Source organism: Ascaphus truei, chromosome 16 (genome assembly GCF_040206685.1).
Source record: "Ascaphus truei isolate aAscTru1 chromosome 16, aAscTru1.hap1, whole genome shotgun sequence".
NCBI lineage: Eukaryota > Metazoa > Chordata > Amphibia > Anura > Ascaphidae > Ascaphus > Ascaphus truei.
Window position 1 is genome coordinate 47,232,732 of NC_134498.1, and position 15,298 is coordinate 47,248,029.

Below are 15,298 nucleotides of genomic sequence, written 5' to 3' on the forward strand. Positions count from 1 at the left end.
CAATTCATATATCTTTAAATAAAAATCCTTATTCATTAAAAAGGGACTTTTTTTTTTTTTTTTTTTTTAACAAAATGCCAACTCTAACCTTGATCTCGATTTATGAACCCAACAACAAAACAAGTCGGGAAGACCGATGTGCAACAATTTGGAACCACTGATTTAAGGAAAGCACTAGATTTTACAGTCAACAGAACTCAATGTTACAGTATGTGAGAAAAGGTTAACGCATTGGCAACATTTAGAGGTGGTTTTAGATTTAGGATGACTTTCTATGATTCCTCCAAAACGCAACTACAAGTTCCCCACAGAATGCATACATTGATTCTTCCCCAAACCATACACTGGTTGTACAACCGTTCTGACGATATGAACATTTCTAGACCAGAGGTGCTCAACTCCAGTCCTCAAGACCTCCTCAACAGGTCAGGTTTTGAGACTATCCCAGCTTCAACACAGGTGGCTCAATCGAAGACTGTAATTGAGCATCACTGGTGTAGGCTAAAAAGAACATTTATTTTCAAAAAAGTATCCTCTAGAAATGTGAAATTCAGGTTTAGTACGAGCACTGCACAAAAACAGCACGACAAATTATTTCAAATGATACACGCGAGACTTTTCTTAAGCATGTGTTCACTTAAACATTTTTATTCTGTGTTGATGCCTAAATTATACATTGGAAAATAGTCTACGTTAAAAGGAAAAATGTGTAACAGCCCAAGAAGGTTTTAAAAAGTTACACAAGATGCAGCGACCATCATTTCCCATGTTTGATTATAGGAAATATATTAGCTAGAGATCTTATGAAGGAAGTTGGGTGAGCTCCGAGGATGGAAATTTATTTGTTTTATTACAGTCCTAGTTAAGAAATGTATCTATGTGAGTATTGTAGTGACTTACAACTTCCTGCTTTATTAGTTACAGGTCCCTCGATCAATCGTTTGGGGGTTTTTTTTTTGTGCCGACAGCTTTAATCTTGAAATTGAAACCTCTTCATTAACTGCAGCTAAAATGCAGGTCACCCAACCCTCTGAGGCGCTGCATAAGATTATTGATGGCACCTTCAAAATCGGGTCAAGGACAATGGATGTCCAACCAATGGAACTCAACTTCTGTCATCCAATACTCCATCTTTCTCAAAGTCATAAAATACTTTTAGTTTATACAGGCCAAGCAGCCTGGGATAAATTGACTGGTTTCACACTTAAAAGCTCAACAGAATACATGAATAATAATTGTCAACCTGGTCTGAAATGCTGTGGAAACCTGCTTCCCAGTTCAGTCTATTTTCATGAAGAAGCTGCAAAACACAAGGTGATTTTTCCATAATCTGGGTTGGTAGAAAAGGAAATGTACATCTTTTATGTTTATGATGAAAATGCATAATTTATAACAACTTATTTTTCTGGTTTTTTTTTGTTTGTTTTTTTTTTTTTGCAAGGTAATTTACAGAATAGGGAAGACAAAGGCTTACTAAACAGTTGAATAATTGTTATATGCGTCAATTTAAAGAAATAAATCTGTTTCATTAAGCTTTTCAAGGATGTTTATTAAAGTCAATGTTTATTGCAGCTCGGGAAAGGCTTTTCAAATATAAGCGTGGTGTCTGAATTAAGACTTGGGGTTAGGGGACAATAGACACTTCAAATGAACGTTGAGATTTAAAAAAAAAAAAAAAATGTGTGCCGGCAGCAACCCACCAGGGGAAAGGTGATGCTACCATACCGGTCATTGAGGATAAGAGCAGGGCTTGGGTTTTCCATGTTTCACGGGATAATCGTTGTAGATTACAACATTTTTTTTGTAAAGTTAAAAAAAAAAATATATAATTTGGTCAAATCTTCCCCTGGCCAAATGTGAACCCCTAGCTGTGTGACCAGATCTCACCATCTCCCTGGGCATTAGGCACAACAAATTAGGACAGGACCCATCTAATTTACACCGATGCACAGGCGGAAATGGAACATAACTAAATAGTATAAGGGAATACTTTGGAAAATATGCGCTGAATGTGCCTCCAGAAGAATGAAGAGAAATAAAGTCCCTAAACCAGGGGTTCTGAACTTCAGTTCTCAAGATCCCCCCCACCCTCCCCCAACAGATTAAGTGAAGGATATCCCCCTGCTTCAGCACAGGTGGCTCAATCTGTGGTGCAGGGATATCATTAAAACCTGTTTGGGGGGGGAAGAGGGGAGGGGAAAAACTGGAGGACTGCAGTTCAGATCCCTTGACTTGCGCCCATAAGAAATTCTAAGGACTAGAAGGTTTAACAGAACTGGAAGGTGCATTTCTTACCAACATGTGGTCACTAACCTCATAGGGCACTGCAAACCAGGAAAAGGTACACAGCTGGAAATAACTGCAGGGCCTAATGCAGTACTGAACGCCTGTCACTGGCTATTTATGGGACAAGCACAGCAGTATTTATGTTAGAGAGTGATATGAAGTTTTAAAAAAGGTAATGTATATGCTGGGAATGCCAATACATACCAGATCATGACTGAGAAAGTATGCAACTAATATAACCAATATTTACATTCAAGGTCACGTCCTACAGACGAGAAACTGCTCTAGTTTGGTTACTTTTGATCACCCAGTTATAATCTAATGTGACATTTTGCTCAAGCCGGCTCCGCACGAATAACTGGCACTACAAATCAGTCTCAGTATGACAATCTGCTAGAAAGGGTTTCAACCTCAGCAAAGTAATACAGACATGTGGTGTGGAGAGGTTGGGTGATACTATTTCTCCAGCACATTGCAGAATGGCCGATGGAAAAACTAATGGGTATTATGTAATTAAAAAACATTAAAACGTTTGGATATGCAAAGTTGCATCTCCCACACACAGCATGGATCTCAATTGTGTTTTATGCTCATTTTTTGCCTACATCATGTTAAAATTAAATGAAAGGCAAATTACCTACACATGGTGTATCAGGAAGAAACAATGGCTAACGTGGTACTTTGCCACATCATACACACCGCATAGTTGCCTGATTTGGCAGAATGTGGTAAAGCGCATGTAGAGATGATATTTATTGTTATTTCTTCTTTTAACCTAGATAATGTCAGGAAATAAAGGGCGGGAGTGCTGACGTGTTAAGCAAATAACTTTCCTGGACAAAGTGCTTCTGCTTTCAAACCTGTATCATAATGCTTAGGAACTCCCCAACACTATCTCGTGTGAAAACATTGTCTAATGAGTCCCTTAAAACGAAGTGAAAGAAAAGGCCTCATTTTATTTTGTAAGCAATGTTTCTCCCATGGATTAGGGCATTAGGCAACAGGCCATTAAGAGATAACTTTATACCTACATCAGGATAACAGATAGTGTCCAGTCAGTTAAAATGACCAATGAGTCATGAGCCACCATCTCTTATGGCAAGTGTCACTGAAGTGGATACTCATTTCAAAGCAATGAATATAAAGCACTGTATTACTTCTGCAAATTATGCATTTCTGTAGCATGAACCATTCCTTGGATGCGATCTGTTTTCTGCCTTTGTTTAATAGATCATTATAAAGCTCATTAGTAACTAGTCTATGAGGTCTTATTTGAATCTGTAAGAATCAGTCTACGGCTGCCTTTCCAAACGCTTAGATTGATGGCCTAGAATCATTTTAAGGAACATAGGGCAGTAAAAATTCAGACAAAATTAATTTACCGGGGAAAAACAGGACCCCCATATATTAGCAGTGGGATTGCAACAGAAGTACTAGAACCCACATTGAAGCTAAGCGCATACCTAGAACCCTCCAAGAAAACTGCAATGCTATACTGCAGGCGTGGCCAACTACAGCCATCAACAGGTCGCGTTTTCAGGTTGTCATTCAAGCAGACTGAGCTACCAAATGAGCCCCCTGTGCTGAAGGGACATCCTGAAACCCTGACCTGTTAGTGACCCATGAGGACTCTAGTTGACCACCTGTGCTATACGTAAGAAGATATTTAATACAAGTAGCATAATCTTCCTGAGTACTTGGAATGTGCCCAAATTAGAATCGCTGCCTCTCACATCTTTCCTCTGTACATGCCAACACAAACTATTACCATATGGAAGGGTTGGTATTTATCTTGGTTTGGAGGACAAGGGGTGCACGGAACCCCCAAAAATATTCAACAAAGCCGGATCAACGTTCATGTTTCATTATGGAGGAACAGCCTGGCAGGGCTGTAAATGTATACGGATATGGTTATACAGATATAAAATAATGTATACACCTCCTGTGTGAGATTTTGAAATGACAATAATTCGAATCACAAGCGTGAACACTTGCTAAGCAAATATAAAATGATCAGCAACGTTAACTTCATTACCTGAAAAGCATTAATAAAGCAATGCATTACAAACACCATCACCTGAAAAGCATTAATAAAGCAATGTATTACATACAGCTTCATCACAGCTGAAATTAACATGACATTCATTACAACGGGTGAGTCGAGTACAGATTGCAGGTAAAAGGAATACATGGAAAACAGACTTTTTTTTTTTTTTAAATCTCTTGCAGGAAGTGTGCTAGTTCAAACAATTAGAGACAGATTTGTAAGAGCTTGGACTCCTAGTACCGTAACGAACAATGGTCGTCACCAAACGCTGTCTGGGTCCTAATCCTAAAAGGTACATCCCATATTTTAACAGATACAAAAGTAGAAAGGCAGTGGGGCACTCATTAATTGAAGAAAAGTGTCTTGGAGATTACATATTTCTCCTATGCGTTTCGGCCCAAGTTGGAACCGAAACGCATTGGAGGAATATGTAACCTCAAAAAAGATCATTTTCTTCAATTCACGAGTTCCCCGTTGCCTTTTATACTTTTGCATCTAGCAAGAGAAAAAGCGACAACCAGATTTTGACACCAGAGAATAGACCTTCAAATTAAAGCATTACTACAACTTTCACTATTTGAATATACATTTTGAAGGTGGGGCACCTGGAAATACCTTAACCGGGGAACCAATGCTAAATTTTGAACATCAAGTCACATGCAATGTGTCATTCCTTTGCCCTCCTCAAAACAAAAGCTCAAAATGACAGTAACCCTCTGTAAGGCTGATCAACTCCAGTCCTCAAGGGCCACCAAAGGTCAGGTTTTCAGGATATCCCTGCTTCAGCACAGGTAGTGCAGTCTGACAGACACCTGTGCTGACTCAGGGATATCCTGAAAACCTGACCTGTTGGTGGCCCTTGAGGACTGGAGTTGCTCGCTCATGTTGTAGTCCTTTACTGAGGTAGGGGGTTTGGATAAGAATTTGGGGTAAGCAGTATCGTTTAGACTTATACCGCCTGTTTCATTAGTTACAACGGAAATATTTAATTAGGTCTAGTCCTTTAAAAAAATATATATATATTTTTTTTAAATGCCTAAATCTTTGCCTAAATGCCTAAATTATGTTCACATAATTGTATTTGTCTCACATCTGAAGACAAAGATACAAAAAATGTAATGTTATCACATTTGCCAGTTAGGCTGCAGACAAATTTCAATCAGCTACAAAAAAATCTTAAGAAATACAAAATGGCATCAATTTAAATCATTTTTTTTGACCATACTGGCAAGAAACATTACACACCCATTAAAAAAAAAACCTACCCAAACAAACAGAAGACTAATAGTTACCTGGTAAGTGTGTACTCCCCGAGTCCTGAATGCAGGTTCATGGCAGAAAATGTCCCAATGCATCCACGCAGCCTCTTATCTCGCCCAATCTTCCATGTTACAAATAGCGGGCTTGCAGAGAGAAGCAGAAATGCAATGTTACCAGACTGCTAAAAAACAACCCAAAAGATCTAAACCTTATTTCAGACATGCATTTATCAACTCATTGGGAAATCCAAAAGATTGGTCTATAAACTAACATTTTAAAAATTATTTTATTTATTTTTTTTAACAAAAATCAGAAAAGGCTATCAAAAAAAAAGTTCATTTTTTTTTAAATATACAAACATAAGAGCAAATTGTTTACAATGGTTTGTGGAAAAGCAAATACATATGATCGAAGTCATGTTCAGTCCTTAAATCCATTTGTACTTTATTACCCTCTGTCCAATTTTATTTTATATCCTTCACTGAACAAAATGAGATTGAGAAACACTTCTGTTCTGTACTCCCAGGGTAATGAAAACAGATCTCTGCGGCGTTTTCAAGATGGAAACTTAAAAATTACCACGAAGAAAAAAAAAAGGGGGGGGGGGGGTTTCTCTTCAATCCGTTTTAAAGCAGATCAAGTTAATAAAATGCACATTAGAGAAACAAGACCAACCTGAGAGACAGGGTAGATACACAAACAATATAAATGAACTTCCTGCTAAGGTGTGTAGCCAAAATTCAGGATAGACAAATATGGGACACTACAGAACTTCCTGCATTCCATTGCAAATAGAAGGTAAGAAAACAAATAAGGAACGTACAAACATACAGTTTATTCTGCCACAAGCATGCAGCAGCCATATGATTTTTCCCGTCATCGTAGGGAAATGTAGAACTAACTAATCTCCGTATTTTATATGTTCACCCCTAGGACTTTCTTGCGCACTGCTACACCACAACAGCTACAGAGACAGGGACTATTTTAGCCACTGGAGGCTGCATCACGAATATATGTTTATTTTTAAACGGCCAGCAATCCATCTCACATCTGATGCAAAGGTCAAGACATGGAAAATAATGAAGTGACATTAACCCCCCCCCCCCCCCCCCCGACAAGAGTTTCTGCATAATGTCTTTATGACTTGAACGGACCGCAATATTGGTTAACAGAACAATAATTCACGGTAATAGCCAACTAGTAGCAATCAATTCCTAACCTTACTGAATTGAAAGTTCCCATGGAAGAGAAGGGGGAAGTTCCAGCAAAAGGTAAATCCCATAAAATGATCATCCGATCGCGAATTTAAAAAAAATAGAACAAAAAGGCAAAAATCGAGAAATGAAAGTCAGAAGAGAGGCTTAAATAGTCTTCAGATTAGCAATCTATGCGTATTCAGATGTTATTCCCTTAGCCCGGTCTAACGCTAGTTTGTTTTTAAACTAGACAGCTGTCTCGCATGTAGGATTCTAAAAAGGAAATGACGCGCCACTGCATTTTATTTATAGCAATAACTTTGACTATATATATAGTGATCGACAAACCTATACATTTGCAAGCCCCGGGCGAGTGGATTTAACATCGTGGCGAGCTCCTATTGGGCCAAGCAGCACACGTGTGTGGTACTAGGTGGAGAGTAGATTTTTTGGTGATGTGTGTGTGTGTGTGTGTGTGTGTGTGTATATATAGCCAATTTGCAGTAGAAAGGATTCACTCAAAGCAGCGTTGCCGCACCCCACCACGCCCCCTCCCATACCTTATGTTACTGCAGTACTGGCACCGGGCACATTTATTTTTTTGAGATGGGGGGTTTAACTACCTGAACATGGAGCTAGATATCGTTCCTTTTGTACGGTCGTGGGGGAGAGATTATTTCCTTCTGGACAGAAAATAGTGCCCTGGTCCCACTTGATTCGAGGCAGCCAATAGAGAGATGCAACTTCATCAGGTCCATTCGATACTCTGCTGCCACAACCAGCACCAACCCCCGCTACAAATCTCAGGAACCACGAGCGCTGCAGGGACCATCAGTTCAGGTAAGGTTAGAAAAATCTATATTCTGAGAGGGATTGAGGCGTTAACCGATTTGCTACAAAAGGTCCCTGTTAGCGAGGGGGCTAAATTCGATTCTATTTCCTTCTTTAAGTCAACATCAATGAAAAGTGCAAAATGTAACGATGCAAAACAAGATATTTCAGGATTCAAAAATAAATAATTAGAAGTTAGAAAGTGACAAGTTCCTTACCCATAACCCAGTCCCACACCATAAATAAGAACTGGCGAGGTCAAAGATGCAAATGAAGGTGATGTTTAATACTCAATGTTTCAGCTTTTGCAGGAGCCTTTCTAGAGAGCCATTATACTTCCTTTTAGGACGGTACGTACCCAGTATAAGTATTCATTATACTTCCTTTTAGGACGGTACGTACCCAGTATAAGTATTCATACTTCCTCTTCGAATACTGGGTACGTATCCTTATTCATTATACTTCCTCTTAGGATACGTACCCAGTATACGTATTCATTACACTTCCTCTTAGGATACGTACCCAGTATACGTATACATTATACTTCCTCTTAGGATACGTACCCAGTATACGTATACATTATACTTCCTCGTAGGATACGTACCCAGTATACGTATACATTATACTTCCTCTTAGGATACGTACCCAGTATACGTATACATTATACTTCCTCTTAGGATACGTACCCAGTATACGTATACATTATACTTCCTCTTAGGATACGTACCCAGTATACGTATTCATTATACATCAGTGAGTGTCCTGCTGCTGTCTATTAATACATGTGCATTTCTGTTTCTCTCCTCGGATTACAGTATCTTACTGCTCCTGCATTTGCTGAATATACATAAATACCAGTCCAAAATAAAAAATAAAAAAAATATTTGCCATACCCAGGTGTTCATTTAAACTATTAATGTCTAATTAATAAGAACAAATATTTTTTAATTGAAATTCTACAGTTAAATGCATGCGTGCAATTTCAGATTTCCCATTAGGCCGGGCCTATGGCGGCAAAATGTTCCGCCCCCATATAATTTTGCAGCGATATCGGATCTAATAGGAATGTACTTACCTGTGTCACAAGCCTCCTTTCTGCCGCCCTCCTGTTCCATTGCAATCCCAGCGCCAAATGACGCTGCGGACAACCCCAAAGCGACATCGCACGGCGTCTCGTTGACATGGCAACGTGAAGTTGCAATGCCAAAAACCGCCACGTTACCATGGCAACGCCCACTGCGTCATCTGACAGGGTTTCCAAAGGAGCAGGAGGGTGGCAGAAAGGAGACGGCCGACACAGGCAAGGGGTGGCAAATTTTGAAATCTGCCGCTGCATGCGCGTATATGCCTTTTCACGTTTATTTTGATTAATAGAAGGATGTTTTTGTAGCTCTAAAGCTGGGTGGGTAGCCATGTTTCTCCTTTCTTCTATGCAGTAGCAGAAGAGGAAGAGGGAGTAGGGGGTGTGATATTTTATTGGGCCAACAAATAGTTGATAGGCATAGGACCTGATTAAGGACTCTGAGAGGTTGGAAAGCGTATAATAAAAAAGTTATCATACCCCCTACTCCCCTCTGTTACTGCATAGCTGTAAAGCTGGATTCTATCAAAATTATAGAATTGGCAATTAGTGAGACTGCTGCGTTCAGGTCTCTTGCATATCTTTTCCCCCCATTATTGATATGGTGAATAAAGGAACAAACTGCACCATGTACCAGATGGACTATCCGAAAAATGGAAACCTAAACGGAAGGAAAAGGAATACACGTTTGTACTGGGCAAATTAAACATTGTGTACTATAAATGTCAGTAAAGAAACGTGAATGGATGAAGAGAGGCTGATTGAAGATTGAATAACTTCATGTTGTGTTTATACTGAAACAAATCCAGTAGAATTTAGAAAGTTGCTCGGATTTCCTGCTATGGAAATTAAAGAAAATAAATGCAAACAGAATGTTTGTTAAGCAAAACACTAATTTAGCAAATCTTATTGCAACTCAGACTCTCTAACAAACCTGTGTGACCGATCCAAGGCAGTATAGGGTCCTGAGATTGTGTGGGAGGAATAAACACTTAAGGCTCCAAACTGCACTTCAGTGTGTACAGGCAGCATGGGTATAGTGTCACACACTCCGAGGTCCAATGCATTGTGGGGAGGGACTTTGGAAGCTGCTTCTGTAAGCTATAACCACATGTAATTTAGGGCCTTACCATGTGTGCAGTCCCCCCACAGGCTCAGTAACACTATACTGCCTGGGATCCTTCAGTGCAGAATGTTATTGTCAAACCCCTTAGGGACAGGTCACTAACCTAGGGGTTCTCAAACCCCCTGCTGGTAATCACTGCTCTAAAGTCATGGGGACATAAAACCATTTCTGGTGCAGTTAAAGATGATCCTCTTAATACATCATTAACATCACTAATTCCTTTACAGTGACTCATCTTCAATTATTGGATGTTATTCTGCTCGTCATTAAGCCGAACAAGTACATTTCCTGGCATTTACCTCTCTAAAAATGGGCCTGCATGAACTCACAATTAAATTACAGCAACATTTCCATGAAAAAATATATATATATATATATATAAATGTTCAAAATATTTGCACTATGCCGTTGTTGCCAAGCATTTGTACTACTCACAAGTACACTACATAGATGGTTACATCATTTTAAGTACTGACAGTAGATCTAACATAACTATAAAACTATATTAGCAAGTTGCAAAATACAATCTAAGACACAGAAATTTAGGCTAGCGTGCTTATTTTACAGGATCATTTTAAGGTTTTAAAACCGGATTCATCAAGGAAAAACCAGTAAGAACAGAAACAACACGAACAATGCCTACATTGTCCGATTCAAACAGTACAACGATTAATCAAACTTATTATGCATCCCATATTTTCATTCCTCTTACAAATAATTTATGGATTCAAAACTTGTCTGCATAGGCTTGATGCATCAACCCCCGGCAACATCGGAGCTTATGAAAGAATGTTTACATATGGGAAGGATACCAGAAATACCAGATCAGCCAGGCTGAATATCCTCCAAACTAAGCATAAAATACTTTAAAAGGCCCTAGTTTCACAAAGCCCGTCTAGGTAACTAGTAGCCTTATTGGTTATGAAAAACAAAAAACAAATCTACACTTAATTTGAATACCTTTTAATGGACCAACAGGACCAGAGAGAAAATAAATCTTCATAGACCAGTCCACAGAGCTTAAAAAAAAAAAAAATGACTGTGCCCCATCTATTTATCTCATCGGTCACACTTAATGTGTTTTGTACTTCTATTTTTAATAAAGTCTGCACTGAAAATATGTTCCCAGGCTCTTTTAAGGGAAACACCATTCTTAACTCGCCCAGCTTTTTCCTACAGCTCAATCATCGATTACTATAGCATTGGCATGAGACTGAACACCCTCAAGTGACAAATCCCCTTGTTTAATGACATTAAAAGTGCATGATCACGTGTTGAAATTTAGATTAAAAACAGATCTTTGTTGCATTTCTCAAAAACACCAATTAGAGAATCCATTTGAAAAGAATGCCGTAATGGAGGTATTATCACGGTAAGTAATGTTCATTATTAAGTGCCTCCTTATTGTATTCTTGTGTCAGATATCCGTATCTGCATAATTAGACTCATCAGCTGTGTCAGGGCCCAGATATACCCCCTGGATTGCGAATCCAGCCTCTGAGCTGACAGTTCCGATCAAGACCATTAACAGCTGTGAAGGAGCAATGTGAACCAATTTGTGGACCACCTGTCTTCTATATCTAACTTTGGGTTCAAAGTCCTTGAATGGTTTCATTTTTTGGAAAGTAAAATAGCTGTGATTTTTACAGAGCAATACTGTACCAAGTTATGAACCAATAGTGAGTGTCTTGTACTTGAAAATGACAGAGACACAGAGACACAGAGACACAGAGACACAGAGACACAGAGACACAGAGACACAGAGACACAGAGACACACAACATTTGTATATTCCTTTTATGCAATGGAATCTGTCAATATGACTGCATTACCATGGTATATAGCAGCTAATGTGCTTTAGGGCAGCTATTAATAATATTTCCACAAGCGCTTGGGCAAACTGCTCTCTTGGGAGTTGTGCTATGGTGCTACTGATAAAAACATCTGAGCTACTGCAGGTAGGAATCTTCCACTGATACAGGGTATCTTGAACATTTCTGCATTCAGCAAAATGACAATCCAAGCGTCTCTAATTAGCAAAAAGTTTTGATCTTCAAATAGGAGCATATAGAGCAAGCCAAAAAAAACTTCTAAAGAAAAGCTGTACAAATCAGAAAACAAATTCAATTTACCCGGTATATACATGGGGTATACCTTGGAAGACATTATACAAGCAACTTTATCAGAGTTTTTGCACTCAAGTTTCGTAAAATATAGCACTTTAAATTATCTCATACATTCTGTAGAATCGCTAATGTAAAAAGTTTCACTATATGCCACATACATTTATATGGCGGTCCATCACATATTCCACAGCCAGACTATGTATCTAAACACATTTCTAATACATGACACTGCTCAACACATTTCAATCCTTTTTCCTGATCAAAACAAAAAGTTGTGATTTAAAGAATTTCTCAAAATTGAAAAGGAAAACATTTAAACTAAAACAACCTCTCCAACATTTGGCTGTAACCGCCCATGAGTATTTTCTCTAAGTGATACTGTATTTACTAGACTAGAAAAGGTGGTATTACACTAAACGCTCCCAGTGTGTGTACACACACACACACACACACACACACACACACACACACACACAATAACTAATGTTTGAGGTCTCCTGTCTAATCTCAAACATAACATATGGTTAGCAATTGTATTGTCCAAGTACGTTTTCTTTTTAGACCTCTTTGCTGGCTTTGCTTCCGGCTTTGCACCCTCTGCTACTCCAGATTCCGAATTCTATTGCCTTCGTACCACTGTCCTTCCTTGGTTCTCTGCTTATCCCACCACTCCTTTCAGTGTTTCCTTTGATGGAACTTCCTCTTCAATCCAATTCAATGTTGGTGTTCAAAAGAGCTGTCTTTCAGGACATCTTCCCTATAACCGGCTTCCCTGGGCAAACTAATAGTCGTTTGGTATTCACTACCACCTCTACGTGGATGATGCTTAAATCTACCGATATTCTGCTGAACACTTGTTATCTCTCCAGTCTCATGTCACCAATTGCCTTTCTGCTATTTCTTCCTGGGTGACCAACTGTTACGTCATGTCCAAAACATTTTCCCTCCCTCCAATTCTCACACCATGTCAGACTTCTCGCTAGCAATAGAAAACTCCCAAATCTTCCTGATATCACACTAGGTGTCATACTTGATTCCGACCTCTCCTTTTTTTTACGATGCATCAAGTTACCCACCTGCCAGTTCTACCACCGAAACATTGTTAAAATACACTTATTCCACACCACATTAATTCACCAAAATTCTAGTTAATGCAATTTTAATATCCCGCATTGATGGCTGTAACTTGCTCAGACCTTCTCTTTCAATTGTCTCTCCAGTGCATCCTAAATGCTACTGCCAGGTTCTTCTACCGCACCAACCGTTCTAGATCTGCAGCTTCCCTGTGCAAGTCTCTACAGTGGCTACCTATACCCAGCATGATCAAATTCAAGGTTCTGGTTCTCACCCACAAAGCTCTTTAGGACAGCCCCTTCTCTATATTTCCAAGCTACCCTCAAAATAGTCCCCCACGCAGTCTCTTATTGGCTCATAACCTACAGCTCTCCTCATTAAGTCCTCTCATTCCCAACTCAAAGACTGCTCCAGGGCTGCAGCCAAACTGTGGAACTCTTTACCCCAAACCATCAGACTCAACACCACAATTTACTTTCAAAAGAGCTCTCAAAGCCCACCTCTTTAAACAGGCTGGATATCCAGCACCTTCCTGACTAGCATTTTCCGTGCCCCCAACATACGTCAATGAAAGTGCTACCTCAAGGGCAATTAAGATGTATTGTACGTCAGTGGCTTTCACTCGTTTTTAGTGGCTGTACACGATACACACTGGCAGCAACCCTCCCCCTTTCACATCCAGCCTGGGAGTCAGCAACTGAAAGGTATCATGTGATCGCTCCGAAGAGTTGTCACATGACCAGGACGTGCAGGAGGATCCATGGTCAGAGAGATGACAGGACCCTCTGCCACTAAAGGCTTTATCTAGGGTAATTAAAACTCCACCCGCTCAACCAAGGTGGCAATCGGGTGCACTAGGGGAATAAGTAAATTAATAGAAGCAGAGAGAAGTGTATTTCTCTCCACAGGCAGCGAGAGACAGGAATAACCAATTACATGAACTCTCTGAATAACCTGAATAGTGGGAAAACTATACAATAGTATGAGTGTGGAGAGAGACCAGTTAGTGAGATCCCCACACTAATGATCAAATAAAAGTCTTACCCCCTTAAAATAAATGGGTACTATTCTGAATTGGGTTAAAACTTTAATTATATAAATAAGTTAAAATAATAGTGACAAGTACGGACTCACTGTACTAATACAGATAAACCCACCATAAACAGTCAGGCTCTGACAGTCAGATTGTTAGGCAGACAGTATAGAGTGTTGTCTAGGTGGAGATATAACCCCTACGTGGGAATGTAGATAAGCATTGTCTGTACCTTGCCCAGCTATGAATCAGACCTGTAGGTCGATGAGAACCCGGGAGTTCAACTAATATTGTGCTGCCTAGCTAGCAGGGTCCATAGAATAATACCCTGGTCTTCTGTCCCATTCCTTTTAGAGATTGTAAGCTTATCGGAGCTAGTACCTCATTGCCCATTATGTTTAAAGCTGTATGTATTTTAGGTTTTGTTCTTACTCTGGAATATGTTAGCCACATTTCAATAAGATAATAATGCAGGTCCAAACAACTAATGGCAATGATACTTTCCAAGGGTTAAAACTCATAATAAAATATAATGGGTATAAACGAGCACGGTTTTGAAGAAGCTAAAATGTTTATGTCTGGCAAAAATGCAAATGAGTCCTAAGTAAATATCTTGGATCTAGTGTGTTTACTGAGAAAGAATGACAAAACATCAGTTACTCATTCTTAACTGGTGCCAGGAAGGCAAAGCAGAAGCTATTGTTTCATTTTGTTTTCAACGTTTGTGACAATTTTTGTAAGCATTTTAATCTGTGGCCTAGACTGGCACCATATTACCTTACTCTCCCTTCTTTCCAGTTGGTTAACATATAAGCAGGGAGTGTGAATAAATAGGATGACCTGATCAGGAGGTAGGGAGGAACAAACTATTCTTTTTTTTAATGTAGTCTAATTTTTAATAAATCTATTTATAATTATATGGCTGTCATTGTTTCAGTTTGTTCCTATGTGGGGGGATAGCACTTGTGCCCAAGTATTTTCAAAAATATTTAGCAGCTTTCATTTTTATTTCAGAATTAAAGACCGTTTCTCATCAGACTGCAAGCGGAAAATGTTTCGGGAACTAAAAACATACATGCAAACCAAGCAGAAAACGTGAAGCCAAAATCTACTGCTTGACTTGAACCAAAGGGAAAAAGTGACACTCCTAACCATCCGATCATTATCAGGACATTGGGGAAAAGAACAGTCCTTCCAAATAATACAGAAGAATTTGTGTAAGGAGGAATGTGACATTA

At 39.2% G+C, this 15,298-nt stretch overlaps 1 protein-coding gene across 5 annotated transcripts in view; it reads right to left on the reverse strand.

The window, feature by feature from the left end:
- AMMECR1 (AMMECR nuclear protein 1) overlaps positions 1 to 15,298 on the reverse strand; it is a 65,473-nt gene that overhangs the window by 20,670 nt on the left and 29,505 nt on the right. For all 5 annotated transcript variants that reach the window (XR_012788433.1, XR_012788434.1, XM_075573462.1 and 2 more), the window contains exon 3: positions 5,626 to 5,736. Coding sequence is in view for 3 of the 5 variants with exons in the window: in XM_075573462.1 (XP_075429577.1) it covers positions 5,626 to 5,736 (111 nt within the window). In the remaining 2 variants the exon portion in view is untranslated. The remainder of the gene's footprint in view (positions 1 to 5,625; positions 5,737 to 15,298) is intronic.